Source organism: Myotis daubentonii, chromosome 6, assembly GCF_963259705.1.
Source record: "Myotis daubentonii chromosome 6, mMyoDau2.1, whole genome shotgun sequence".
In the NCBI taxonomy this organism is placed as follows: Eukaryota; Metazoa; Chordata; class Mammalia; order Chiroptera; family Vespertilionidae; genus Myotis; species Myotis daubentonii.
The window spans coordinates 54,669,410-54,696,091 of NC_081845.1; the positions used below are offsets into that span (position 1 = coordinate 54,669,410).

The following is a 26,682-nucleotide window of genomic DNA, read 5'->3' on the forward strand; positions in this document are numbered from 1 at the left end:
AGACCTTCTTATCTACTGAGTAGTTCTAGTTTTTAAATAACTATAAGAACACCTGGTCTTATGTTTATCATATCATTGTAACATTAATTTACAAAAATTAGATAACTGTGGAGAGCGGCTACAGCGTTAGGACAGGATCAAGCCTCGACTGACTTGTGGCAAAGCCACATACAAGCCCAGCTTGGAGGGCAAAGCCCTCCCAGCACAGTTATAGCCAAAGGCTATGGTTGTAATCTTGTCCTTACAGTTGGACCTTGCAGTCCTAGGTAGCTAAGGGATGTAGGCTGCAGGGGGCGCAGAAAGTGCTGCCTAAACAAAGCTTGATAGAGTTCAGAGAATGGTAACAACAGGAAAGAAGCAGATTTGAAACTCGTAAGAACATTGTAAACATCTTGCCCTTGTTTTGCTTTGTGTGATCTGACTGTAAAATAAAGCTTCTGCTTACAGGCTGTGTCACTGTTTCCTCATCCAGGCACGGTGATCCACCTGGTCCCAACTGTATTCTCCTGTCTGTTTTCTTTAATCCTTCACCACCCTCCTCAGGTTCACCACTGGCCGTGCTGGACGCAGTTCAGATAACAGTTGTAGTAAAAAACACCACCATACCTCATTATAACATAGCTAAAACGAAAAGCCAAAGTATATGAACCATCTGTGACTCTGTAAAAACTATTTGTCTATAACAATGACAATAATATAAGACTTTACAATAATTTACAATTACTTCTTTTTCTTCACAAATATAGATTCTATGCCAGATGGAAAATAAATATTTCCGTTGCAAATAGCAAAACAAAACTAAACCCTCAAAACAATTGCAAATGCACAACTCATCTTAAAATATTAAAAATACTGTGGAAATTTAACAATACTAAGTATTTTATTATATAAACCTTAATAAATAACAAAAATGACTTCCATTCTCATGGTACTTTTATAAGAGGATTTAATTTAAAAAATACATTGAGACGTTTCCTGTGGAAAAAGAATAAGATAATGGCTGCAGCTTTGAAAAGAAAAATTTTTACTACAGTGGTTTGGTTGCAACTGTACAAGAAACATGATATTGTGTATTTATAAAGTCGTATCATTTGATGATTCCAGAGCCCTTATTTAGCTCCATCCACAGTAACCAGCACTATTAATCCCATTTAGATGTCTTCCTCCTCATATAGCTGTGTCCCTCACTATCAATAGCTTCATAGAGGTCCTTTTTATTCTCTTGTGTTGCATGTAGATAACCGATATAAGCCACGCACAGTGAAAGGGTTATTAATCCGAAAGCCATTACTGGTTTGTTCTGTCAAAGAAAAAAATTAAAAAGCCTCGTTAAGACTAAGGATTTGAGGAGACCCAAATATCTGTTGCATTTTCCTCTTGACAAAACAAGTCTTTATTACCACACTAGCATTCCTATGATATTCTGAATTAGAATAACTTTTCTAGTTCTTTATTCAATTAACCCAACTCCTGATAATTTAGAGATTGTAGAAGACTGTTGCTTCTCTTCTCCAGTCTTTCTTCTGTCTGTAGCCAGGACATCTCAGACCTCCACCTTCAGGAGGGTGATGTCTGGGCAAGGGGCAGGGGAGACAAGAGGCATGGAAATGGTCCGGTGCTCAAGTTCCCAGTGTTATCTGTGTGACATGGAGAAGTTGCTTAACTTCATTTTATTAGGAAGTGAGGGATGAAGTATACATGCTATTCTTCTCTCCCGAGTTCATCAACAACTGGCAAAAAGCCTTTTATGTCATACGTCAGGTACAGCAAAAATAGCCATGTACATGCTCTCCTCTCGGAACCTATTCTAGCACCTCAGAAATTTAGTCACTGGAACAGATAGGATTCTGTTATAATGACCTTGATCTTCTACTGGGAAATCCGAGACCCTAGGAGGCAAATCAACTAGCTCTGAATTTTTAACAAGTGTTTAAATATAGGAAAGATGTTCACATCTCCATAGAAGTGTTTATCTTTATTACTCAACTCAGGTGCTCGCATTTGTGTTCAATAAATGGGCCTTTCCTAGGTCAATGTGAGGGCAGAGTTGCTACACAAGTTTCAGTTTGTATTGTTCCTGTCACCATACCTGCTGTTTATACTATTTCAAATCTTAATCCAAAGAATAAAGGTCAAACTTTTTCACTTGGATAGACATCTAAGAAAGGCCACAAACTCAGAGCAGTTTATATCTGCAATTCTTAAAATGCATTTGACAATTAAAAAACACATTAGTTTAAAGTTTTTAAAACATTCTACCTTGATTTAATGATTTGATTGTTAAATTGATCTATTTAACTGTCAGTTTACACTGGCAACTATGTTACTAAAATTCCAATTATTAAAATTCTAATCAAATTCAATATTCTATAATAATAAAAGCATAGTAATATGCTAATTAATCAGATGTCCTTCCGGACGAAGCCGGGGCTGCGAGGGAAGCTGGTGCTGGCAGCCAGGGGAAGGAAGGCCTACTCTTGCACACATTTCGTGAATTGGGCCTCTAGTATTTTATAATAATTTAAGTTACATTTATTTAAAGATAAAATTTATAGCTCTAGCTGGATGGCTCAGTTGGTTGGAGAGTGTCCCATACACCAAAAGGTTTGGGGTTCAATCCCCAGTCGGGCACATGGGAGGCAACCAATCGATGTTTCTCTCTCACATCCATGTTTCTCTCTCCCCTTCCTCTTGCTCTAATTGGGCATGTGCCGGGGGGGGGGGGGTAGGAGAGGCCGAGGGAGGTTAATGGGGGGAAAAGGACATATGCACTACTATTTGTAATACTTTAAACAATTTTTTAAAAAGGCAAAATAATAAAATAAAAATAAAACAATAATATAAAAATCAATAAACATATCCTTGAGTGAGGATTAAAACAAAAAAAATAGCCCTAGCCAGTTTGGCTCAGTGGACCTAAGAGTCCCAGGTTCTATTCTAGCCAAGGGCACGTACCTCAGTTGCAGGCTCCTCCCCGGCCCGGGCCCTGGTCAGGGCTTGTGCAGGAGGCAACCAATCGATGTGTTTCTCTTACATCAGTGTTTCTCTCTGTCTTTCCCTCTCTCTTCCACTCTCTGAATATCAATGGAAAAATATCCTCAGGCGAGGATTAAAAAAAATACTACTACTAATAATAAAATAAATAAATAAAATAAAAATTTATATCTATTTAAAAAGTAAAATGTATTATATCAAATATATTCAATAATTTTCATCAAGAATATAAATGATTAGCTGACTGACTCCCTAACAGTGTACAAATGTATGTTTTGAAAGCTTTCACAAAATGTTTGCAATATGCCTTAGGTAAAAACATTATTAAAAGAAGCTGGAATTGTCTATAATAAGGATGAGATTTTTCGTTTTGCTCTGTTTCATCAGAAAGTCCAATTTACTCAATAGAACCTGATCAAACATTAAAAATGTCCTTCAAATTAATACAGCTATTAAAATTTTAAATAGAAATTTGAGTTGATCCATGAAAATACAATCACTTTCCATTAAAATTCTCAAATGTCCTTAAAAGAATTCATTTTATATGTGTATTTAGTGAAACAGCATTTAAGATTTTCCTTCCAACTGCATTTATTCAGAGAGATATTAATAGTCAACACAAAATTTCCATGATAAAATTAAATGTCACAGGAAATAGGAGCTTTCTATTGATGACAGGCTCATTAAACTAAACATGAAAGCTTATCCTGCGTGTATCTCTTACAGGTTTAATGAAGAGCTCCGGATTCACAGCCCGAAATAACGTTGTCGTTTGGACCCCTCTGAGCCCTGGGTTTCGAAAGTCTTTCTCTTTGGGTGGCTCCTTTTTAAAGGCTGGAGGCTCAGGTGCTGAAGACATCTTGACTGAGGATGATTTATTACCTAAAAATAAAAAAGAGACCTTTTTCCTTTGTGATTGTTTTTTATAATGCTCTGTAAAACGCTATACTAATTTTTTAAAATTACAGTCCAGATATATACCAAAAGTGACTGCCAATTATTTTATTACTTTGTAAAACACATGCTTTGTCAATAGTGCTCTAAGTTTGTTTGACAAAATGGTTATTTTTCATCTCTCAGAACCAGTGAGGTGAGCAAAAGTTGTTTCTTACAGAAGCCTGGAGCATTATTTGTGGGTCTGAGTCGCATTGTATCTTGCTATATGAAGGAGGTACTAGGCTAGGAGTGGCCATTGGTTATCCACAACCTTCTCTATTTCCTTCCACTTCCACTCTTTCTCGCCTTCCACAGCCCTCTCAGGACACCAATCTGAGAGAAAACTAGCATTCCTCTGCTCAATTTCTCCTACAGTTCCTCCCCTGTCCCACTTTCCCTTCAGGCTCCTCCCTCTTCCCCATTGGCCCAAGCAAGCATTAGTACTAAGCAGTAAGGGTAAGTAGCTGTTTGTCCTCACTCCCCCTTTGCCTATAGCTATTCCTTGGAACACTCATTGGGGCTTTGTTTATACAAGTATTCTTTAAGTCTTCTATTTTATAGACTTTACTAGAGTCCTGGTGCATGAATTCGTGCCCACGGTGGAGGGGGGTGGTGGGGGGGGACGTGGGAGGTTGGCTGGCCCGGCCTCCAATCGGGATGGGAGGGGCTGATCAGGGGCAGGGCCAGCCAGGGGGAGGAGCCTCGGGCAGTTGGCTGGCCGGCCCTGCCCCCTTATGGAGCTCCCGGTTGAGTTCCCGGTAGAGGGGACAATTTGTATATTAGCTTTTTATTATATAGGATAAAAGCAATATTTTTGCAACTTTATTAGTTATAGCAGTTCAGTTTTTTCAAACATCTTTGTTGCAGTAGTCACTAAATATTGATCTATCCCACTTAATTGGGTAAACACTTCATCAGGAACATCCGCTTTAAGGGAAAGGATAAAGGATAGTCAACACTGTCTACATTTGCAAGGACTTCTGAAACGTTCACTGTAGGCGGTTCCATCACGTGTTCCCCTTAGAGGTTATGGTTATCACTGTCGTCATCATACTCCCATCATCACTTTCTGGTTCCATTTTGACATTAGTTAGCACTCCTGCAGCAATTGCAGGATTTGCAAAGTCTTTGGAAATAGTTAAACTGATACCTGCAGCCACGGTCTTCAAAATCAAACTGATTTGGGAGACCAGTGACTAGCAATTGAGTACCAGACCAGTTCAAATACCACATTTGGTTTTTGGTCTCCTTCCACTTTAACCTTGGGGGATTCCACAGGAGTCATGCCTGTTTTCTGCAAACATTTCACTACTGTGGATGGCTCTACCGACCACCAGGTCTCAGCAACCATGCCAATGGCTTGCTTCATTTATTTTCTGTTTTCCCTTCATCATTTAAATTTACAGTTGTTTCTGCAGTGAGCTCTCACCATACAAATTATAACCTAACCAGATGGCTGCACAATTCAGTGGGAAAACTCAACACATGCATGACCCAAGCATAGGAGAATGTTGTGGGCAGAGCAACTACTTACCAGCAAGAGGATGTTGCATTTTGCTCCTTTCATTCTCTTGCCAACCTTCCTCAGCCATTCATTAAAAATTTAGAGTTGCATATTAGCTTGGTAATCACAGGGGAGTTAGTGAACATTTCTGAAGCCCTGAGGGTTAACTGACTTGTCAATGACAAGTGGTCTCATCTTTTCGGTGTAGGATGCATTACAGAAGAACAGCAATCAATCTGTTTACCTCCTTTTGCAAAGTCCACCTACTAGGGCATGAAGTATATGAGGTAACAACTCGTAAATTTCATCAGCATTTAAAACATCGCTCAAGCTGTAACTAGTAATTGCTTTTTAAATTCCTTCTGCATGTGAGTTACTAATTTTCTCTACTGGAACAGTTTTCTTTTCACTACAGACAACTTCTTAAACAACTCTCTAACATGCCTACAATTTCTTCAGTGGGCACACAGTAGCTTGAAACTCATCATGCCCAAGGCTGGCAAAAAATCCAATGCTTTCTGCTGAATAAATGGTCAAACCACATGCCAAATTCTTGTATAAACCTCGCAATAACATGCAAAAACAGCTATAAAAGGGATTTCAAATTCAATTCTGCTCTAGTCCCAGAATTCCTTTAACTTCCAATTCAGTTTTGGCTCAATATTTCAAAAATGTAGAAGGAGTGATGCTAAATTCCTTTGTTACTTCTCCTTTCTTGTGGCAACCATGTACGGCTTCTATTGTTTTCATTTTCTTCTATAAAATCTGCGGGCATGTCACCTTTCCCTCTTAGCCATGGGAGTAGGATAAATGGCATGTACAAATGTATTTCGAATTTAAGTCAAAATGTTGGTCAATTGGTGGCTTAGGCTAGGTGCCAGTGATATTTCTACTTATGCTAATAATGTGTTTGAATGTAATGTGGGAAGAGAAAATTCAGAAAGAAGCAATCATTAAAGTGGAAGCAGTATTACAGTCTGTAAACAGACCCTGCCTATTAGAAATGTAAAGCAAGAAACAGTTAACATGATAGCCACATAGTTGGGACTGAATCACAGAGTACACCACTAATTGAAAATGGGCATTATGTAAAAATACTAACAAGGCCTAAAAAAGCAAATATACAAAGGTAAAAGTCATGCTCAGAAGAAACTGACAAAAGCAGCATTTTCCTTTAATCACTGAGAACTAGCTGTGTATAATTAAAACAAAGCTACCTGGCTTTAAATTGTTTACTGGAAAGAAAAACAAGGTAATGGGGGAGGTGGGTATAGAGAGCACAGTTATCATACACTTTCTGTTGATGATAATGTGTCAAGAATTGAGGATAATTAACTCACTACTAACCTCAAGTCCAAAAATATATATATATATTCATATATATATATATATATATATATTTATGTATATATAAACAATATGCATACTGTGTGGAGAGAGAGAGAGAGAGAAGAGAAGAGTAGTTACAGCCAACAAACATTTCACTATTTTCAAATTAAAGGGATGTAGTGGTGTTGAATGTCATGAAATTCAACTTATATCAGGTGTCTGTAAAAACTATGCATTCAGAGTGTTCTAACATGAATTGTAATGACTTAATTTTAATTGTAAAATTCATTGGTCTTCTCTTTTCCTTAGCAAACCTACATTTCCTTTGTAATGAATCAAAGAAATAACTCAGCAAGGTAGTAAACATACTGCAACCCCCAGACAGCCACAGTCACCTTAATAATGCACTGTAGATAAACAATCCAATCAAAAAATGGGCAAAGGACCTAAATAGACACCTTTCAAAAGAGGACATTCAGAAAGCCAAGAGACATATGAAAACATGCTCAAAGTCACTAATCATCCGAGAGATGCAAATCAAAACAACAATGAGGTACCATCTCACACCTGTCAGACTGGCTATCATCAACAAATCCACAAACGACAAGTGCTGGAGAGGATGTGGAGAAAAAGGAACACTCGTGCACTGCTGGTGGGAATGCAGACTGGTGCAGCCACTATGGAAGACAGTATGGAGTTTCCTCAAAAAACTGAAAATGGAACTCCCATTTGACCCTGTGATCCCACTTCTAGGAATATATCCCAAGAAACCAGAAACACGAATCAGAAAGGATATATACACCCCTATGTTCATAGCAGCACAATTCACCATAGCTAAGATCTGGAAACAGCCTAAGTGCCCATCAGTAGATGAATGGATTAGAAAACTGTGGTACATCTACACGATGGAATACTATGCTGCTGTAAAAAGGAAGGAACTCTTACCATTTGCAACAGCATGGATGGAACTGGAGAGCATTATGCTAAGTGAAATTAGCCAGTCAATGAAGGAAAAATACCACATGATCTCACTCATTCATGGATAATAGAGACCATTATAAACTTTTGAACAATAATAGATACAGAGGCAGAGCTGCCTCAAACAGATTGTCAAACTGCAGCAGGAAGGCCGGGGAGGGTGGGGGTGCAGGAGGTAGGGGGGTAAGAGATCAACCGAAGGACTTGTATGCATGCATATAAGCATAACCAATGGACATAAGACACCGGGGGATAGGGGAGGCTAGGGGACTGTCTAGGGCGGGGGGGAAAAATGGACACATATGTAATACCCTTTGTAATACTTTAAGCAATAAAAAAAAAAAAAATAATGCACTGTATGTGTTAAACTCTTTATAAAAAATAACAAAGAATACCTGTGCTGGAAACCACTGCAGATGTTTACTGAAAAGACATTTACAAATTTAGGGATTACCTACTACACTCTTTGGGGGTTGGGGGGGAGCGCAAAAGTAGGTCTACAATAAATAATAAATAATAATACAAGAATAAACTGAGTTTCGCGTACTCACAACAAATTTTCATATCTACCTACGAAGAAGATCTAAACTAAATTGCATTTACTTCCTATGTCCCTCTCTGGTAAAGAGTTCTGTACTTTTTTCTCTTCTTGTGAAGGAAATATGCAATGATGGGGAAAGGAACAGCAGAGATAAAGGACTGCCTCTCTGCACGGCTTCATGGGGGACAATCACACCTCAAAGTGTTAGTGGGAATGGTGCCCCCATTGACTTAATGCACAATTTTTGAGGATGTACAAGATGATCTGAGATCGAGTCAGGACTGGTCATTTCTGAATGATGTTCCCTCCTTCAGTAAAATTCTTGCTTAGAGGGATGATCTGGCAACAGACATTAAATCATTCACTGGCATAAAATTGGCCTATCTATATTATATCATGCATGACAATTAGACCATGAATTACTTTGGGGGAAAATTTAATCTTCAAATATTCAGTTTTGCAATAAGCATCTGAATAGAAGATATAGCAAAAGAAAATTATCATAATCCTAGAATGTTAGTGAGAAGGAACCTTAGCAATAATCAAACCCTTTCTTATAAAAGACTTAGGGAATTATAAAATGGACAAAATATTTTCATCAGATATATAGTTATTTTAGTTTCACATACCACACTATCTTCTAATTTGAGAAAATAACTCAAAGTCTGAGGCAGAACACCTTAAAAATAATTTAAATTAGAACAAATTTGAGATAGAATCAAAGGACTTGATATCTTGAGGGAATCCAGCATATCCTCAAATTCCTGCTTTGCTATTTATAAGCTGTCTGTGTGTAAGTGACAACCTCTCTGGGCCTCAGTTTCTCCTTTAGAAAAGCGGTAATATGAACCACTGCGTAGAATTACTGTGTGCATTAAATAACATTTCTAAAAGGGTATGTCCAATAAATGGTTGCTACTGTCATCCTCACCAACATATCCAATAAATGGTAGGTAGCTATTATCCTCACCATCTGGTCCAATCTCCTTTAAAATATATATATATATTATTGATTTTTTACAGAGAGGAAGGGAGAGGGATAGAGAGTTAGAAACATCGATCAGCTGCCTCCTGCACACTTCCTACTGGGGATGTGCCCGCAACCAAGGTACATGCCCTTGACCGGAATCCAACCTGGGACCCTTGAGTCCGCAGGCCGACGCTCTATCCACTGAGCCAAACCGGCCAGGGCCAATCTCCTTTAAACAACGAGAAACTTAAACCCAAAGAGGTTGTGCCTTTGGCTATGGGAGAATGAGATAATCCTGTCTCTCAATCTCCTGCCCACCCCCATGCCCCCACTTTACTCCTAAATCGACAGGACTGGGCATTTATGTTATTACAAGAGATAAGAAACATAAACTTGTCATCACTTAGATTTTTAAAAATGGATTCTGTATTGTTTCCAATGTAAAAAACACGAGTAAGAAGAACCTCTCCATCTTTGGATTTACTGCCCCTGGAGTAAGGTTCTGCCAGCGGCTGTGGCAGGCCCTCTGAGGCTGCCGGCACTATCTGGGCGCACTCGCCTCCCTACGCGGTGGTCCCTACTCTGCCGCTGGCCGGGACTCAGAGGACAGGTGCGTCCCAGCCTCCAGGAAAAGACACGGCCCTCGGCGGGGTGCAGGCATTGTCCTGCGGGGGACACCGGGCTGCTGACAGCTACAGAGAGAGGCACCGCAGGTGCAAACAAGTGCAAATCCATCTTCCCGAAAGAGAGCCTGGTGAGCTAGGGCACCAGGAAACTGTCCAGGAAACGGGAGGGTTTCTTAAGGTGGAGGTGTCCACGGAAGCGACGCGGACCCGTGTCAGGCTCCCGGTGCGAGGGGCGGACAAGGGGCCCCGTGGGTCAGTAACGTCCGAGACCTGGCTCAGGGCACCCCGCAGTGGCGGGAATCTTGGGTGCTCGACAGAGCCCCACGCACCTAGGAGTGAGGCCCGCGAAGGCCAGGAACGAGCGTGCGGCGAGGCGACCGCCCAGTCCCCGCCACCCCCGGCCTCACCTGCCGCGGGGTCACCTCCTCTCGGGGCCCGCGACGCTCCGCCCGGTCTCCGCCTGCGGGAAAGAGCGTCCTGCCGCGCCCGCCGGCTCTGCCCCACAGCGACCCCTACAGTTTGGAGGCTGCGGCGCGGGCGCTGCAGGCGCGAGGCTCCAGTGACTCCCGGGCCCTCGTGCCCGCCCCAGATGATTGGCTGGCTGGAGTTTGCAAGGGGTGTGTTCTGATTTCTTACATTTTTACCGTTCGTTTCCAGCCTCACAGGTTAATAACCTTCCAGCTTTGTGTGTGTGTTGTATAAATAAAAGAAGAAGAAAGAAAGAAAAGAAGAAATAAAAAGAATTATATAAATTTATATAATGGAAGGAGAAAGCATTATCTTTTGGGAAAGAAGGCTTAGATATGGTCTCTTCCTACCCACATATTCACATGTACAGTTAATGCTCTGCCATTCTATTAGTGCCCTGAGATGCCAAGATGCAAGCTATGTGTGTAGCTGTGGTTATCATAAGAATAGCTATGGATCCCTGTTTGCAAATACTTTCCTGATTTAAATTTGTGGGGATACAAGTTATATTAAAACAAACACAATAGAATATCAGGTGCCCAGATCTTGACATGGATTTATGTTAAGCTTTGGCAAGTGGATTTTGAATTTAAAAGTTGTTCTCTCAAGCCAAATTATCTTTATATTTGATTAGAGGTTTCATTTTTAAAAAATATATTTTATTGATTTTTTTACAGAGAGGAAGGGAGAGGGATAGAGAGTTAGAAACATTGATGAGAGAGAGAGACATCGATCAGCTGCCTCCTGCACATTCCCTACTAGGGATGTGCCTGCAACAAAGGTACATGCCCTTGAGCTGACCGGAATCAAACCTGGGACCCTTGAGTCTGCAGGCGGATGCTCTATCCACTGAGCCAAACCGGTTAGGGTGAGGTTTCATTTTTTAAAGTTCATTGGTATCTGCTATTATTAGGCAATCTGAAAAAATAAGTTAAACTTAAAACCTGTTTGCAACATAAAAGGTGCTAAACATTACTTATCAGGGAAATGCATATCAAAACCACAATGAGATATCGCTTCACACCTGGTAGAATGGCTATTATAAAAAAGACAGGGTCTTTTGCAAAGCAAACATTTTGAACTTTGATGAAGTCCAAATTATCCACTTTTCTTTATTTTTGGCTTGTGCTTTTTCTATCATTTCTAAGAACTCTTTGCCTATCCCTAGTTTTCAAAGAGTTTTTCCTATGTTCTTTTCTAAAATTTTATAGCAATGTTTTACATTTAGCTCTATAATACATTTTGAGTTAATTTTTTATAAAGTACAAGATTTAAGTTGAGATTTAATTTTGAGGGGGCCAATTGCTACCCATTCATATACTTGTTTTTCATTTGGGCATCCTCTTTTCCAAAAATATCTATTCTTTGCTTGCTTTTCTATTGGATTTTCTAAGTTGTTCTTATTGATTTGCATAAGTTCTAAAAAAAAAAAAATACTGGCTATGAGTCTCTTTGCAGATGTATTGCAAATATCTTCTCCCAATTGTGATTGCCTTTTCACTCCCTTAATGGAAGTTAATGAAATTCGATGATCAAGTCCTTGAAAAATTGAAATTCACTTTACTAACCCTTATGATTACTGTTTTTAGTATCATGTTTAAGAAATCATTTTCTACATCAAAGTCATGAAAATATTCTTTGTTATCTTCTAGAATCTGAGACTTTATTGTTTTCTCTTTCTTGTTTACATCTACAATTCTTCTAGAGTTATGTTTGTGTAATGTGTGAGGTAGGAATTAACATTCATTATTTTCCATACATATTTCCCCTTGACCAGCACTGTCTATTGTAAAGAGGGTCCTTTCCCCATTGCACTGCAGTACCACCGTGGTGAAAAAATTAAGGGGTTGTCTCTGGACTTCCAAGGGATTGGTTTATGTAATTGTGGCAGCTGGTTAAGTTGGTCCTATAAGGCTGTCACCTCCTGGTCTGATGCTGGAGTTCAAAGTCCAGAGTTGGTAGTCAGGAAGGGAAGATCATGAAGCGAGCTGGAACTCAGAATCCTGAGTTGGAAACCCACAAGGAGGGACTGAAACCTTTGTTCTTGTTGCCTCTGACCTTGGTGACAGGAGTACCCTACAGAAGCCCCCAGTTGTAGAGCTAAACACACACCTGGACCAGGAGTCAGGGAAAATGAAGAGGATCCCGGAGAAGGTAGAGTGATTGCAGGTTCAGGTGCCACTTCCCAACAGCAGATCAGCAACAACATGCAGCGCCTACAGTAGCTGCTGCTCCCCCTTTACCTTCCAAATCTCCCAAGTTTCCCCCTTGTTGCCCCCCCACCCTTATCAGGAACGTACAAGAAACGGAATTCTAGGATGTGTAGTTCAGCCTCGACAAGTGGTCACTTTACAAAGCCATCATGAAGTTATTTATTATGTCGCTATCTTTTCTTTGAGGAAAAGGAGGTGGAGCTGTGTTTCTTATAAGATTATTTTCACTACCCAGTGAAACATAGAATTTTATGTTTCACTTCTTTCAGCACTTCCATAAGTCATTGTATTGTTTTCTGGAATCTATTGTTAATCAGCAGTCTTATTTTGTTCTTTGAAAGTAACGCATCTTTTTACCCGGTCTTTGTCTTTGGATTTCAGTACTCTTATTATGATCCACCTAAGCATGTTTTCCTTTGTATTTAATCCTGCTTGGGATTCATAAAGCTTCTTGAATTTGTCTCGATGATTTTCATATGATTTAGGAGATTGTTAGCCAATAATTAAATATTATTTCTTCCTATTTTCTCTCACCTCTTTTTTCAGGACTCTAATTACTCATATATTAAAACTTTTCTCTGGGTTCCAAATGTCTTTTTTTTTTTTTTTTTTTTTTTTTTGTATTTTTCATCCTATTTTCTCTCTGCACTTCAATCTGGATATTTTCTGTCTTCCAGATTGCTAACTCTCTCTTCAGCTAAGGTGAGATAATAAAAAGGCAGAAAACTTTATTGTCTGAATATTCTTCTGTTGTCTCTTTATATGGCAATAACTTTACTGAATTTTCTCTAGAGAATAAACAAAACCAAATCCAGTCATTTCTCTAGCATGGCTGTTCAAAATTTTCCGTGTTACTAATAATTTACAATAATATGTTTCGATTACTTTTTGGTAATAGCATATAAATTGGAAATTACTATCAATTTGGGGAAAGTCTCCATTAAGTTTCTTCATATTTGGAAGAATTTTCCCAACTAAAATCTCCTTGATATATTTCAAACCTCAGTTCTCTTCTACAACACATATCCTTCTGATGTTGAGTTTCTTAGGACACATACAAATTGCAATGAGACCTCACTCTCTGCTGGGGTCCAACCCCCGCAGGTCCAGGGGTCCCCAAAGGTGTGGATGGAGTCGGCGAAGAAGGAATGACATGGAGACAGCGTTCAGTTGATCAGCAGCCTAGCCAGGATCTCTAGCCAGGATCTCCAGCGAAGTTCTGGTTAGGATCTCCAGCCAGGTTCTGTGTCCATGTTCTCTTGCTAGGTTCTCCAGCCAGCTTCTGTCCAGGTTCTCCAGCCAGGTTCAGTTACCAGGTTCTAGTCAGGTTCTCTTGCCATGTTCTATCCAGGTTCTGTAGCCAGGTTCTGTCTCTAGGTTCTGTGGCCAGTTTCTGTCCAGGATCTTTTGCCATGTTCTCTCCAGCAAAGTTCTTCTGTCTCTAGGTTCTGTGTAGGTTCTGTGTCTAGATTCTGTGTCTAGGTTCTGTGTCTAGGTTCTGTGTCCATGGTTCTGTCTTCTAAGTTCTGTCTCTTGCTGTCTTGTTACATCTGTATTTATACCAGTTGACTCAATCCTATCAATCTCTATTCCAAAGGTTAGGGCATTTCTTATCTCCATTCTAGGGAGTAAAGATTATGTAGCTTAAGCATGATTGTTCGTAGTTAAAGTGATTAATTACCCGCCTGGCACTTAGTTGAGGGGTTTTATTCCCTCCCTAACTTCAGGGGAAAATCCTTACCTGGGGAAACAACCTTTCTCAGAGAGGAGACCTTGGTTAAAACACATAGTGCCAAGAAGGTGAGCAAACATTTTAAGAACAGTATGCCATATATGCCAGGTCCTTTGAAACAGCAAGGATGGACCGGCTCCCGGCAACTCTCTGCACCTTTGGTAAAGGCAATGAGTGAGGGGGCACAAGGGGGAATGTGAACCACACAAATATCCAAATATCTTCACTAAACCCAAAACTAAACCTGCAACAGCTTTCCCTTAGCTGGACCCTCAAGATGCCCATGGCCATTCCACTCTATCTGGCAGGAGGGGAAATGCAAGGAAGGAGAACCTGGAGTAGAGACAGAAGTCTTAAGGGATTATCTTGACTGAAAATATCTTATATTCTCAAATTTTATAGAAACATAAAACGATGAGAACACACTGCGAGGGCCCCTTCCACACCTTAGAGGGGTCTGTGCAGGTGAGGGGCCTTGAAGCTTAATCTTCATTAGTTTCAGGGTAAATTTATCTTGTATTAAAATATTAAAGACCCTCCAAAGGGTTAGCTCACCTGGGATCGTGATAGACCAAGAAAGGAAAGCTCAGCCCTGCCCTTTATATAAATTCATATACATGGTCTTGGAGAGATTCAGTTACCACATCAAACCCTATCCCCTAACAGTCTTGTTTCAGTAGGACTTTCTGGGGGGAGGGGTAAGAGCAATAGTTATTACCCAAATTCCTTCTCTCTCTCCAAGCCTCATGTAATGTCAAATATACTGTATCTCCCCAGTCAAATATACTGCTCCCAGCTCCCCTGTTCTCACCTCAACGTTCTTAGAGGACAGAAGTGGCGAGGGTGTTCTGAAACACACTATCCTTACAGAAGACTGGAATGAATAAAGCCTTGCCTATCTACACTCTCCATTCCCCCCAAACCCACTGCAATAGTCTTTAAAAAGAAAGGCCATTACACATGCTGGGTTTACTCTCAGCTTTTCCAGGAGGCTAAAGATGCTGAACAAACAGACTTGGGGATTCAGGGTCTGGCCGCAGAGTATCAGCTTTGGGTGCCATAATCTTAAATCTACTAGTATGTACAGCCATATGCAAGCTGTGTGCAGTTAACTGTGTTTATTATACCACAAGGAGCAAAATGTAAACATACTTAGGCCATTAAAACTTCGAAGAACGGATGGCTATTTTATGTCCGTGTTTACTTTGCAGAACACCATCTGCTCAGCTGTTATGGCAACATGCAGAGTGGCGCAATCCACAGACCTGAACGGGATTTGAAATGTGTGCTTCTCCTCTGAAACACAAAAGAAGACGTGTAAGGTACTTTTTAAATGTTTTTGTGTATTTCTTGTTTTTAGTTTAGTCAAGCATCTTCTGTAATTATCTATGTATTATTAACATTTTTGCCCGTCTGTTCTGTTGGAATAAGCAATCACCTGAAGAAATAATGCTTCTACTTTTAACATATTGAAACTCCATATGGGAATCTCAGATTGCTTCATCAAATGTTATTCAATACTTTACTTTTTCAACCTTAAATTGAACTACCTTTTATCAAATGCCTATAATCCAGCAGAAACTGTTACCCAATACGTTCACATTACTGCCAGGGAATCAGAGCTAATAGTTCCCAAGCACATAATGAAGTTAAAGTTGCAATGTTTATTCCAACCATCCTGGAGTGGAAGATCCTTACTCATGTATGTATTTATTTATATTTTATATTGTTAACCTCCAGCTTACCTTCACAGACTTGTAGATTTTCTATATGAATGGGATTGTGCTGCTTATACGTAGGTCTCCATCTAAAATGTAACTATTCTTTTGCAGGGAGAGCATGCAAGTGACTAAATTAAGAACTGATTATCTGGGAAAAGTTGATGGAGGAGAAGTAAATGTGTTGTTTTGTACTCCAATATCTGCATTAACATCTATATGCACACAAAGCCATTCATATTATTATTTCTTTAAGCAAGTTCAAATAATACAGGGAGAGAGATAAAAACCTAGGCTTATCTGTCGCACAAGTGAAATGACTGTTACACTGTACATACTGTGACCATAGTTGTATCTAAATGCTTTCTGATACTCTGCACTGGTTTCCTGAGTAAAGGTGCACAGAATGTTCATGAGGAAAACATGACTTTTTGTTTGTTGACTCAACAACAAAAATTAAGTGGAGCCAGAGGCACATGCTTCTGTCAATGTTAATGCCCTGTCAAACCCTGAACAGTTTGAGAAAGTGGAAGCGGAACAGATACTAGGTAATACGTGAGTTCCTTGTTCTTAGGAAAACAAGATTTCAAACATTTCTTGGATGTGGAAAATGCTCAGATAAATTGATGCTTTGGTCACAAATATTAAAAATGCGAGCCCTGCCCAGCCCGTGCGGCTTAGCAGTTGAGTATCAACCCAGGAATCAAGAGGTCACAGTTCGATTCCTGGTAAGGGCACATCCCGGGGTTGCGAGCTCGATCCCCACTAGGGGGCGTGCAGAAGGCAACCGATCAATGATTCTCTCTCATCATTGATGTTTCTATCTCTCTCCCTCTCCTTTCCTCTCTGAAATCAATAAAAAAATTTAAAAAAATAAAAAAGAGTGCTTAAAATCAAATAGACAGTGCTTCCCTCTTCATATAAAAATGTTGAAAACTCATTGTAGATATAGAGATTGTGCTTAAATGTGGCCTCTCCTACACCCCTCAGATATTCTGCGCCCAGGGAGCATTTTTGCTCCAGCCTTTCCTGCATCAGCCAGAAGAGGGACTGACCACCTGTGGCAGCAGAGTAAGAGGCAGTGGCTCAAGGCAGTTTTGCAACCCATTCTTACCAGACGTGAAACCTCAGAAGAACTTGATGTTACAAATATCATATTATTAAGGGTTATTTACTGTGTTCCTGGAGTTGTTCTAGATGCTACAGATCTCCTACAAGCTCCTGGTGTCACTGAGAATTGCTGTTATAAGAAGATGGGTTCTTCCTTCTTCATGTAGATATCTTGTGTTCACAGATTGTACTGAGAAGCAATTGATCTGAGATGCTGGGGCAAGTTCCTCGCATATGTGCTTTGTTGCCCAGCACAAAAGGTACATTTTTTTGTTTGTTTTTGATGTCTATGCCTACTTCTCTCATTTCTGGTGCCATTTGTATGACAGGAATCTCACAACCTAAGGTCAGTGTTGCTTTCCATAGGCAAAGTTAATGACAGCTTCCACTGTTGAGCAGCTGTACTGAAGTAGGGACTGCCTCTTCCATTTTGCAGACAAGGAAATGCAGGCTAAGAGGACTCCAGCATCTTGAGCAAGGACACAGAGTAAAGTAAGAAACAGGTCCAGGATTCCATCCCTGGTTGGTCTGAACTCAGAGTCAGTGAGATCTCTACTATTGAAAAAAAAATCTTGAAATATAATTGACACCAATTCTGATAAATAACTTCCTTGGACCTTGCCTCTTCAGGCTAAACATCTCCAGTTGCTCTGATCCTTTTTTTAAAAAATGATGTCAAAGACACCCTCTCTACCCTGGTCACTGTCTTTTAGTCCTACTGGAGTTTGTCAAAGGTCCCACCGAGGCCAGAACAAAACACAGTGCCCCAACTGTGACTGAGCTGAGTAGAAAAGCCCCCTGAGCCCCTGGAAGAGACATTACGCTGAAAAACAATACGGACTAGCTTCAGAGCACAGGCTCCGCGCACGATGGTTCCCGGTGCACAGCGCCAATACCTCACTGCAGCCAGCTGTGATGTTACTTGCAGAATCTTAGTCATATTCTTCTGATATGGCATCTGCATTCAACTCGACTCTGTCATCTTTCTTACCAGAGTGATCACTAAGACAGGCCTTCCTGCAGCCCCCACCCTTGTGCAGTTGATCCAGGGGGACACCTTGGACATTCGAAGGCTCTGGTGTACACTGCCTGTCTGCTCTGGGCGCTGCCTCTTGCTGACATGCTCCAGGGCCACATTTCACTCTGAAAAGAAAGCTATCCAAATCCAAATCTTAAAAGAGAATAGGGTTTCCAGTATTCATTCCATTCTTTGTCCAGTTCTGTCTTCTCTTATTTCTCCCTATCCCTAGCTTTCTGACTTCATTCTGATAGTTTTACTACCATATTCCATGTTTTGTAGGCTTTATTATGTTTGTTTCTCCAAACAAAAAATAGAGGTATAAGAATTAAATCTTGTTGTCAAAAGCATAGAAAGAATCGTGAGTATACTTGAGAGGATGTAGGGTTCAGCAGAGGGACTTTGCCCAGAACACACCCATGATTCTGCCTGTCAGTAAAATCAAAGATCCAACCCATACTCTATTTCCTCTATACAGCCTTTCCGGGTTGCCCCAGCCCTTGGCAATTTCACTCCCCACTAGCAAGGTGCTGCAAGATCCTTGAGAACAGGGAGCTTTGTCTAGAAAATGATGCCTCTGCCTCCTGGGTCATGGAATGCTACCTTTGTTTGGGTTATTGCTGGCATTATTGGGAAGCCTGGGTCGTCTCAATCTCAGCACTCGGGGATCCAGTAAGGCCACCCTGAAGGTTGCCCTAACAACAAACTACCTGAGTTCAACCACTCCTGGCGGAAGGTCTCTCAGTGCAAACAGGTAATGCTTTAAGACCATGGCTAAAATCTGCTAAGTGCTCATTCAAAACAATGGAGTGGAAACTGAAAGTGATGAGCAGTTGCAGAGACAAGGCCTTGGGATCTTATCATGGTAACTAGGGGCCCAGTGCACGAAATTCGTGCACTGGGTGTGTGTGTGTGGGGGGGAGCGTCCCTTAGCCCAGCCTGCCCCTTCTCACATACTGGGAGCCCTCAGGCGTTGACCCCCATCACCCTCAGATCACCTGATCGGCCCCTTGCCCAGGCCTGACGCCTCCGCCAGAAGTGTCAGGTTTGGACAGGGGACCCCCATCTCCCCCCGATCACTGGCTCTGGCCCCCGCCCAGGCCTGAGGCCTCTGGCCCAGGAATCATGCCTGGGCAGGGGACCTCCATCTGCCTCTGATCGCTTGCTCCGCCCCCCGCCCAAGCCTGACGCCTCTGACCCAGGCTTCAGGCCTGGGCAAGGGGACCATCATATCCCCCCAATCCCCGGCTCCGCCCCCCACCCAGGCCTGATGCCTCTGGCCCAGGCATCAGGCCTGGGCAGGGGACCCCCAGCCCCCCACCCAGGCCTGATGCCTCGGCCAGAGGAGTTGACCCTCATCACCCTCTGATCACCAATCACCGGGTCGGCCCCTTGACCAGGCCTGAGGCCTCCGGCAGAGGTGTCAGGCCTGGGCAGATCTTTATTAAAATAAGGAGACAATCTTGTGCATTAAAATACAAAAATATTTGAGCTAATGACTTCACTTACTGCTTTCAAATGCTTAACAGGCTATTAAATGGAGATTCCTATTTTTCACCTTCACAGGAACAGAGCTAGAGGAAAAAACCCCACAAATTTAACTTGCAATTGAAAAGACTTTACTTTGACATCAAGGAAGGTTTTAATGAAAAAAAGCATATATTGCTTATTGAGCACCCACAATGTGTCAGACTCTGTTTTGAGGCCCAGGAGGTAGGTACTATTATCACAGATGAACGTGGACTTGAACCCAAGGAGTTCAACCCTGTGCCTAGGCTTATTTCACTTATGCTAAACATCTGTTAAAAGTGAACTAACATTAGAACACCCCTCCCTCCTGAGAAAAACCATTGCCTCTTCAGCAGAGAATTTCAAAATAGGTTGGACATTTATCAGTCCAATGAAACTCATAATCCTGACACATTTAACAATATCAACCTTTGGATTTTGTTCAAATACTTTTTTTTTTTTTAACTGCTTTTCTTTTAGCAGAATAGTCTGTATCCACTCTTATCTTCCTCCCTTTTCTAACATGCCCAACAGAGTACTTTTAAATGTTTTGGAACATTACATAAACATCCATTTGAGTAATATGGACAAATGCCCAATGACACGCCATGAGGAAACATAATACTTTTTTATTCCTTTGTAACCTTTGGGGCTTTGTTTTAATAATTCACGGAGACATTAACCTTTCAGGTGGATTTGAGAATCCTTTTTATTTAATACAATTTTGTTTGTGTTCTGTAACCAAGGACATTCGAGTATTAATTCCCTACTGAATAGAGCATTGTGTACATGTACCTTTGTTTTCTCTGAAAACAGCTCTTAACCTTCATACATCTCCTTAGGGCTGTAGCGTGTGGGCTGCTACTTATTGTTCCCTCAGGAGGAGATAATGTGATGTGCTCCAACAGGTGTGCTGTTATAACAATACCCCAAATTTCTTAACCCCCACGTTCCCTTCACAGCATCATTTCCATGGTACTCTTCTTGCTGAGTCTATGAAGAAAGTAAGATGTAATTATTTCTGTAATAGGAAACAGGACCTGAAATGGCAAGATTTTCACCTGAGACAGACCAGGAGCTCTAACCCACATCGTCTGATTATAGTAGCAAGTTAAGAGCAGCAGTTTTCAACTGCAGAGATTTTGCCTCATTTCTCCAGGGTACATTTGGAAATGTCTAGAGACATTTTTGGTTGTCACAGTGGGGACAGGAGGTTGCAGAGGCCAGGAATGCTGCTCAACACGCCACAATGCACAGGACAGCTGCTAGAATGAAATTTCCAGCCCAAAATATCAATGGTGCAACTGTTGAGAAACCCTGTTTTAAAATAATGAAAATTACTTTGTGAGGTATGTGATTCTCTGGCCACAATGCTGTACACCTGAAACCAATGTGGAATAATGCTGAAGGTGGACTGTGGTTGAAAAATAATTAAAAAAAAAAAAGATTGCATTGCAGTCTGTCACTTCTACCCAACCTTCATTTCTTCCTTTCCTGGGGTCAGACTTGCATCACGGTCTGATGGTTTTCCAAGCCTTTCCCAGCTTCCTCCCTGTTCTCTTTCACAGGCATTTTACCTAATACATTTCTTGCACCTTTAACTGAAAATAAAGTAATGGAGATTGGATTTGAACCCTGCTCTGCACCTTATTGTGTGACCTTGGGAAAGCAGCATTTTTCAGAGTCTGCTTTCTCATCTGAAAAATATTAACAATCAAAACCAACACCACCATAAACAAACCCCCCTTTCTAGAGTGGTTGGGAGAAACCAACTCAAAAGCACTGGACAGACAGCGCTGAGCATATGATGGGCCCAACAAACACAAACCAGGGCCCAGCCCACAAGTTCAATTATGAACAAGACAGAAGCAGAGAGTGCCAGAAAGTATGTGTAACTGAAATGAAAAAGGCTTTTTATAGGGAATAAAAGCAAAAGAGATGGAGAGAAGCACAAGAGAATTAAGCAGCATCAAGTATGTACTAGGAGGACAAGGGAAGAGATAGATGATGACACTGGGAGGGCTGTACAGATCAGAAAGATTTCAGCAGTGACTTGGAGATAAATTTGAGAAATAACTAGGAAGAATCAGAACTTGGTGAGCAATTAAAAAAGGGTCATGAGAGGAGTCTAAAATGGTTATGAGATTCCTGACTTGGGTGCTTGGTTGTTGGTAATGATAGTCAACCAGCTAAGGAAATCAAAGGGCAGGGAAAGTGGACAGATCAATAATGGATGAAGAGCTGGAATGATCATTTTGAGGCAAGAGGAGACTGACCTCTCCCTCCAAACTCGGTAAAGAAGATAAGTTGGGCATGGATGTAAGTAGGTCTGGAGGGATGAGGAAGCATGGGTCTGAGAAAGTTGATATTGTAGAACCTCACTTTTCACTAGGTGAGCTCTGTCAGAACATGAGGGGAAGTAGGGGCAGGGAAGTACTTTAAGGGTTGGGGAAGTACTTTGACAAATCAGGGAAAGTGAGTAGAGACAACAACTTCAAGAAGCTGGCATGTAAGAGACATCTCAAAGTACCAAGGTAACCTAGAGATTTACATCCAATTCTTTCCAGGTCAGCCACAGAACCCATTCTTAGAGAGAAGCAATCAACTAAAAGCATTTGTTTGAAAGCAGGGTAGTATGTGTGGGATGACCAACCAAATTCCCAATTAAACTGGGCATGGGATCAGTTACAAATGTGGGCCAGTTATGTCATCTCCTTGTATGAAAGAGAGCATATCCTTAGGGATTCTTAGGGACCCCTCAACATCCGAAGTTGTTGTAATGCAGAAGTTTGAGTTTACTTCCGACAATTCCATAATCAAGTAAGACAGTAGAAATAAATGATCAGTAGAATAAAAATAAATGAATCATGATGAAATTTTCTTTTTCAGAATCTTGTCTTCTTTTGAGCCTACGCTATGAGTTGGATATTCCTCAGAGACCTCCTAAGTGGAGTAAATAAACACTCAACTGGGATTGGGCGGATTTGGCTGGCTGTTGTGTTCATCTTCCGTTTGCTGGTCTACATGGTGGCAGCAGAGCATGTGTGGAAAGATGAGCAGAAAGAGTTTGAGTGCAACATTAGACAGCCTGGTTGTGAAAACGTGTGTTTTGACTACTTCTTCCCCATCTCCCAGGTCAGACTTTGGGCCTTACAACTGATCATGGTCTCCATGCCTTCACTTCTGGTGGTTCTACAGGTAGCCTATCGTGAGGGTAGAGAGAAAAGGCACAGAAAGAAACTATATATTGGCCTAGGTACGATGGATGGGGGCCTGTGGTACACTTACCTTATCAGCCTCATTGTTAAACTTGGTTTTGAAATTGGCTTCTTGGTTTTATTTTACAAGCTGTATGATGGCTTCAGTGTTCCTTACCTTATGAAGTGTGCTCTGAAGCCTTGTCCCAACACTGTGGACTGCTTCATGTCCAGACCCACCGAGAAAACCATCTTCATCCTCTTCATGGTGGTTACCTCATGCCTGTGTATTGTGTTGAATTTCACTGAACTGAGCTTTTTGATTCTCAAGCGCCTTCTTAAGTGCTGTCTCGAAAAATACTCTAAAAGACCCAAGTTCTCAGTGTGTGAGTGCCCCAACCTCAGATATGTTGAATGTGGTGAGGTAGGGGCCCCTCCGCTACTCCAGAATCACCATTCAGCCTCTGCCATAAGCACAACTCGGGAAAATGAAACAAAGCTACTTTGCAACACACTAGAAGGTTAAACAAAGAAAACCTGCATCCATCCTAAGCAAGAACTAGGCTGGGATGGGAAACAAAGGGTATCAGCCTTCATGTAATTTGGGAGGAATTAATAAAATTTTCAGTATGTGCTCGATCACGTACACCAAACAGAGGTCTCGTTGTTTTGCTGCAGGGTTCATGAATTGTTTTTGAATAGTTAATTGCCAATTAGTCTGAAGAAACCCAGCTAACAGCATCCTTCTAAGTGCCTTGGTCTGCCAAGTGGAAAGTATAAGTGACACTTCTGACAAACGTGATGTACTCCAAGGTGCAGTTGAGGCACCTGCAAGCTTTCCAAAGCAGCAGCCACAGCTCCACTCACGCAGCCCCACCCAATCCTCGCAGAGAAAGGCTGGGGAGGGCGGGGTGGCTGCTAACTAGGGGCACAGGAGCCTATTTAAGCGAGAAGGCCCAGCTAGGGGAAAAGACCACAGAGCCCACGACTCTGCAGTTTAGCTGTCCCTGGACATCGCAAAGGGTCACCCTAGAGTAGTGGTTCTCAACCTTCTGGCCCTTTAAATACAGTTCCTCATGTTGTGACCCCCAACCATAAAATTATTTTCGTTGCTACTTCATAACTGTAATGTTGCTACTGTTATAAATCATAATGTAAATATCTGATATGCAGGATGGTCTTAGGCGACCCCTGTGAAAGGGTCATTTGACTGCCAAAGGGGTCGCAACCCACAGGTTGAGAACCACTGCCCTAGAGTCATGATGGACGGCAGGTCCCACAGAAAAAGCACATTTATAGGGAGTGGGGGAGGATCCAGGAAAAGAATAAGCCCATTTGCTTTAACGCTTCTCTCTAACAATAGAACTTGAAAATACGTTATACATTTCCATATTATTGGACCTTTTATGATCAGGGATTCACAATGTATCATACAATGTCACAGCTTGCCTGCAATTTATTAATACATCTCCCCTCCCTCTAGAATGGAAAATTGTGTGCTATGGGTCTCCGATCAGAGCAGAGATAGACAGAATGGCATAGAATTGGAGATGAATCCACTTGTCTGTACAGAATAATAGGAAGTTGAAGTAGACTCCAGATTCCTATCCTTCAGCAAAAAGTCACTGCTCAATAGATTGGGTCAAGATGAGACAAATATTAAGCAATGCAATTTCCAAATTTTTGCTACAAAAATGTCATTAACTAAATTGATGATCATTAACCCCTCTACTAAAAAAAGCATTAACCACTAGATTAGCAAGTGGTTTCACTGATAAAGCATTTATCATTTACCTCAAAGAAAGTAAATGCAGTAATTTGAGATCTTTCTGTAAAAGATTAGCAAATGTGAAAAGCCAATCTTCTTAGAGAAGATTGCCTCTAATTACATTAGTTTGGTGACATTAAAGACTACTGACTGTAGCTAGGTCAAAGATTTTATCTTATTCACCTCTTTGTATCCTTGTATCCCCACAACTTAGGTCTCTGTACTTAGAAACTCAATCTTTCTAATATTTTTGTCCCTTTTGCCTCTTCCCATCTTTTGTCTACCCAGTATTTACTCCTTTTCACCTCAGAGAATTCTGATTTTGTTGGGGATGGCAATGTGCCAGCTAAAAAGCAGGTTTCCAAGTCTCCTTTGCATGTAGGCAATGATGTAATTACCTTATCAAAACTGCCAGATTGACAGTATTCTCTGAGAAAAAATAAAAGGGAGGCTGACCTAGCTTGCATGCATCTTTTCACTCCCCCACTCCTTCCTGCCTGAGACATCGTAGCTAGAACTGCAGTGAACATCTTTCTACCACGAAGTGACTTTGAGGATGGAAGCTAGACCTGGATGGAGCAAAAAACTCCTGGGACATTGAAGCCATGATGAAATTGCTATATCAGCCTGAACCACCTATCTTCACGGTTTTGTTTTCATTATAAGAAACCTTAACTTTCACCTGGTGTCTTTTCCTTGTTTCTCTTTCTCTCTCTCTCTCTCTTCCCCCTGCCCCCGCCCCCCCATTAGTCTCTTACTTGTGGCCAAAACCAGTTCCTGACTACATTCACATTAGTGATTCAGAAGACACAGAAGCCATATCTACTAAAGACAAAATAAATGACAAGTATGTTGGGTGCCGAAACAAAACAGGATTAAAAAATCTCAGTAGAATTCAGGTGAAATGGAACCAGTAATCATTCTGCATCAAGATTTAAAATCTTAACATGAGACTAGGATTGATATAGTTCATGACATAAATAAATCCCTGAGTTTTAGCTGTCTGTCATTTTCACATGAAAAAGCATAGTAGGAAACTATTGGGAAAAAGTTAACTTAATCCTGTGTTAGTAGATGTTTGTGTGCAGACTATAGGGAAGGATTTTCCCAACACTTGAAAGACAAACAGCTTATCATTTCCCAAGGCTTCAGAACTAGAACCAATAGCTGAAAATCAGAGATAAAGATGCTTCCCTAATACAGAAATGTTAAACTGAACTGCCTCACAACAAAATGATTGCCTGATGTAGTAGATCCCTAACACTGAAAGAGGAAATCAAGACTATTCCTGGATTTAGCCCTAACTGGTTTGGCTCAGTGGATAGAGTTTCGGCCTGTGGACCAATGGATCCTGGGTTCGATTCCGGTCAAGGGCATGTACCTTGGTTACAGGCTCCTCGCGACGTGTTTTTCTCACATTGATGTTTCTCTCTGTCTTTCCCTCTCTTGTCCACTCTCTAAAAGATCAATGGAAAAATATCCTTGGGTGAGGACTAACAACAATAACAAAAATCCTGGATTTATATGGGAGGTATAGCTCGATGACCTCCAAATTTCCTTTTAGCTCTTCAACATCCTATGGTTTTCATAACTAGAACATATATTGGGTAATGGCAAAATGAGACTTTGTATTGGCTATAGCACTATATAAACCTGATACCACAGAAAGATCTGTTTAATAGAGAATCACCTTTAAAAAAATTTCATGTACATAAATAGCAACATATCTCATTACAATGAACACTTTAGGCAGTTCCACAGAACTGGTTATAGTAAGATTTATCTTCTTTAAAATCATGACATTATAGTGATATGTAAGGTACTCATGTATGATTTCATTCTTTTCTCCGCCTTGAGAAATTCTAATTTCATTTCAAGGCTTGGATCAAATATTTCTACCAGAGAGCAAACTTTTGATATAAAATGGGGATAAATAATACCTATCACATAGGGTTGTTAAAGAGAGTATATGAGATGATCCATGCAAAACCCTGGCACATAAAGGTTATTTAAAATGTCAGATATTATAATTCACAAAATGGCTTCATTATATCACTTGCCCCTATACTAC

The 26,682-nt window shown here is 40.9% G+C and overlaps 2 protein-coding genes across 4 annotated transcripts; one reads left to right on the forward strand and one right to left on the reverse strand.

Annotated features, from left to right (window-relative positions):
* Positions 1 to 929: 929 nt before the first annotated feature.
* Positions 930 to 10,366, reverse strand: SMIM8 (small integral membrane protein 8). 3 transcript variants are annotated; one of them, XM_059701011.1, is made up of 3 exons: positions 10,286 to 10,366; positions 3,719 to 3,876; positions 930 to 1,300 (listed from the first exon to the last, which is right to left on the reverse strand). In XM_059701011.1, exons 2-3 carry the CDS (start codon positions 3,851 to 3,853, stop codon positions 1,142 to 1,144), a joined length of 294 nt encoding a protein of 97 aa, XP_059556994.1. In that variant the 5' UTR covers positions 3,854 to 3,876; positions 10,286 to 10,366; the 3' UTR covers positions 930 to 1,141. The 3 variants fall into 3 exon arrangements, with proteins under 3 accessions (XP_059556994.1, XP_059556995.1, XP_059556993.1); XM_059701012.1 differs by lacking the exon at positions 10,286 to 10,366 and adding an exon at positions 10,208 to 10,228; XM_059701010.1 differs by lacking the exon at positions 10,286 to 10,366 and adding an exon at positions 5,465 to 5,572.
* Positions 10,367 to 19,724: 9,358 nt separating this feature from the next.
* GJB7 (gap junction protein beta 7) lies at positions 19,725 to 23,476 on the forward strand. The gene is made up of 2 exons (XM_059701013.1): positions 19,725 to 19,850; positions 22,536 to 23,476. Exon 2 carries the CDS (start codon positions 22,563 to 22,565, stop codon positions 23,367 to 23,369), a length of 807 nt encoding a protein of 268 aa, XP_059556996.1. The 5' UTR covers positions 19,725 to 19,850; positions 22,536 to 22,562; the 3' UTR covers positions 23,370 to 23,476.
* Positions 23,477 to 26,682: the final 3,206 nt, after the last annotated feature.